General features: G+C 71.1%; 1 protein-coding gene across 1 annotated transcript in view; it reads right to left on the bottom strand.

Moving 5' to 3' along the window:
- Positions 1–1230, bottom strand: part of NMRK2 (nicotinamide riboside kinase 2) — a 6788-nt gene that overhangs the window by 1097 nt on the left and 4461 nt on the right. Inside the window, exons 3-6 of the mRNA XM_027769601.1 lie at positions 1025–1073; positions 793–949; positions 489–560; positions 12–204 (exon numbers count right to left, since the gene is read on the bottom strand). Of these exons, the coding sequence (XP_027625402.1) occupies positions 12–204; positions 489–560; positions 793–949; positions 1025–1073 (471 nt within the window). The remainder of the gene's footprint in view (positions 1–11; positions 205–488; positions 561–792; positions 950–1024; positions 1074–1230) is intronic.

Raw genomic sequence — 1230 nt, 5'->3', positions numbered from 1 at the left:
GCCCGCCCCGCCTGGGGAGGATCGAAGGACCTTCGGGGAGGGGACGGGGCTGGGCCCGGGGTCCCGCAGGCGAGGCCACGTCTCTCTCGGGCCTTACCCACGTCCACACTGCTGGCCTCCAGTTCCCGTCTGTACCTGAGGTACATGGGCCACACGTGGCCGTCGAAGAGGCCGGGAGGGTCGGGGACCGGGTACTCGCGGGTGCTGTGGGCGGAGACAGGGTGAGTGGCAGCCAAGGACGTGCCACGGGAAGACCTCGGAGGGACACTAAAACGAGGCCACGGAGAGAGGCGCCACTGGGGGACCCGACACCGGGCATGTTCGCCCATACGCCCCGGAGCTGCCCTGGCCGGGCCCTGACACCGTGGTGCTGGCCAGCCAGGTGACCCCTGCCGGGAGCCTGCCGCGTGGGTGGCTCTGCATCCAGCGGACATTCGTGGTCCAGCCTGGGCGCCCAGGCCGCCCCCGGCCCTGCCCTGCCCTGGCACCTTCTCCTCCGCTTGCATTCTTCATACGGGATGGTCAGGAAGTAGCGTCGGTCGTAGACGTCCACCAGGGGCCTGGGGGGACAGTCGGCATCGTGACCAAACACACGACCCCACCCTGGCCTCCAGGGGCTCTCGTCGGGGGCACGGAGGGAGAGAGCATCGGCAAAGCCCTCGGGAGCGCAGCGCCCCTCTCCCCAGTCCGCACGGCACAGAGAGGTCGCTGTCTTGGCCAGGGTCACACAGCGCGGCCCGGGTCAGGCCCAGGCTCCAGCGGGGGCTGCGGACGGGACCGTGGCCACCTCACCTGTAACTGTAGAGCAGAAAGCCCTCCAGGAGGAGGATCTGGGGGTCCGCCGTGCCGGGCTGCACGTCCACCCCGTGGGCGCGGGCGAACTTCGTGGGGTTGCGGGCCCAGGCCTGCACGGTGTCCAGCATGGCCGCCATGTCCAGGGACTCCAGGGCTGCAGCGGGGACAGCGGGTGTCGGAGGGGGCCGGGCCTGGGGTGGCAGGCCGGGCTCGGGCTGGGCGTCCTTACCGTCCCACTGTTTGAAGCCGTCCTCCCCAATCGCTATTTGGTCCTGAGGCTGAAACAGAGGAGCCCAAGCCGCGGGCTCAGTGGCCCTCCTGCCGGCCCCCTCCCCGTACCCCAGGAGGTGGGGGGCCCGGGGTCTCAGAGGAGCTGGTGCTGCACACTGCGGACCCCGGGTGGGGTGGGGCCCGCCGACACTCCCAGGGCAGGCC

This window comes from Tupaia chinensis, unplaced genomic scaffold (genome assembly GCF_000334495.1).
Source record: "Tupaia chinensis unplaced genomic scaffold, TupChi_1.0 Scaffold149964_2, whole genome shotgun sequence".
Lineage (NCBI taxonomy): Eukaryota > Metazoa > Chordata > Mammalia > Scandentia > Tupaiidae > Tupaia > Tupaia belangeri.
This window is presented reverse-complemented; position numbering and strand designations above follow the sequence as displayed.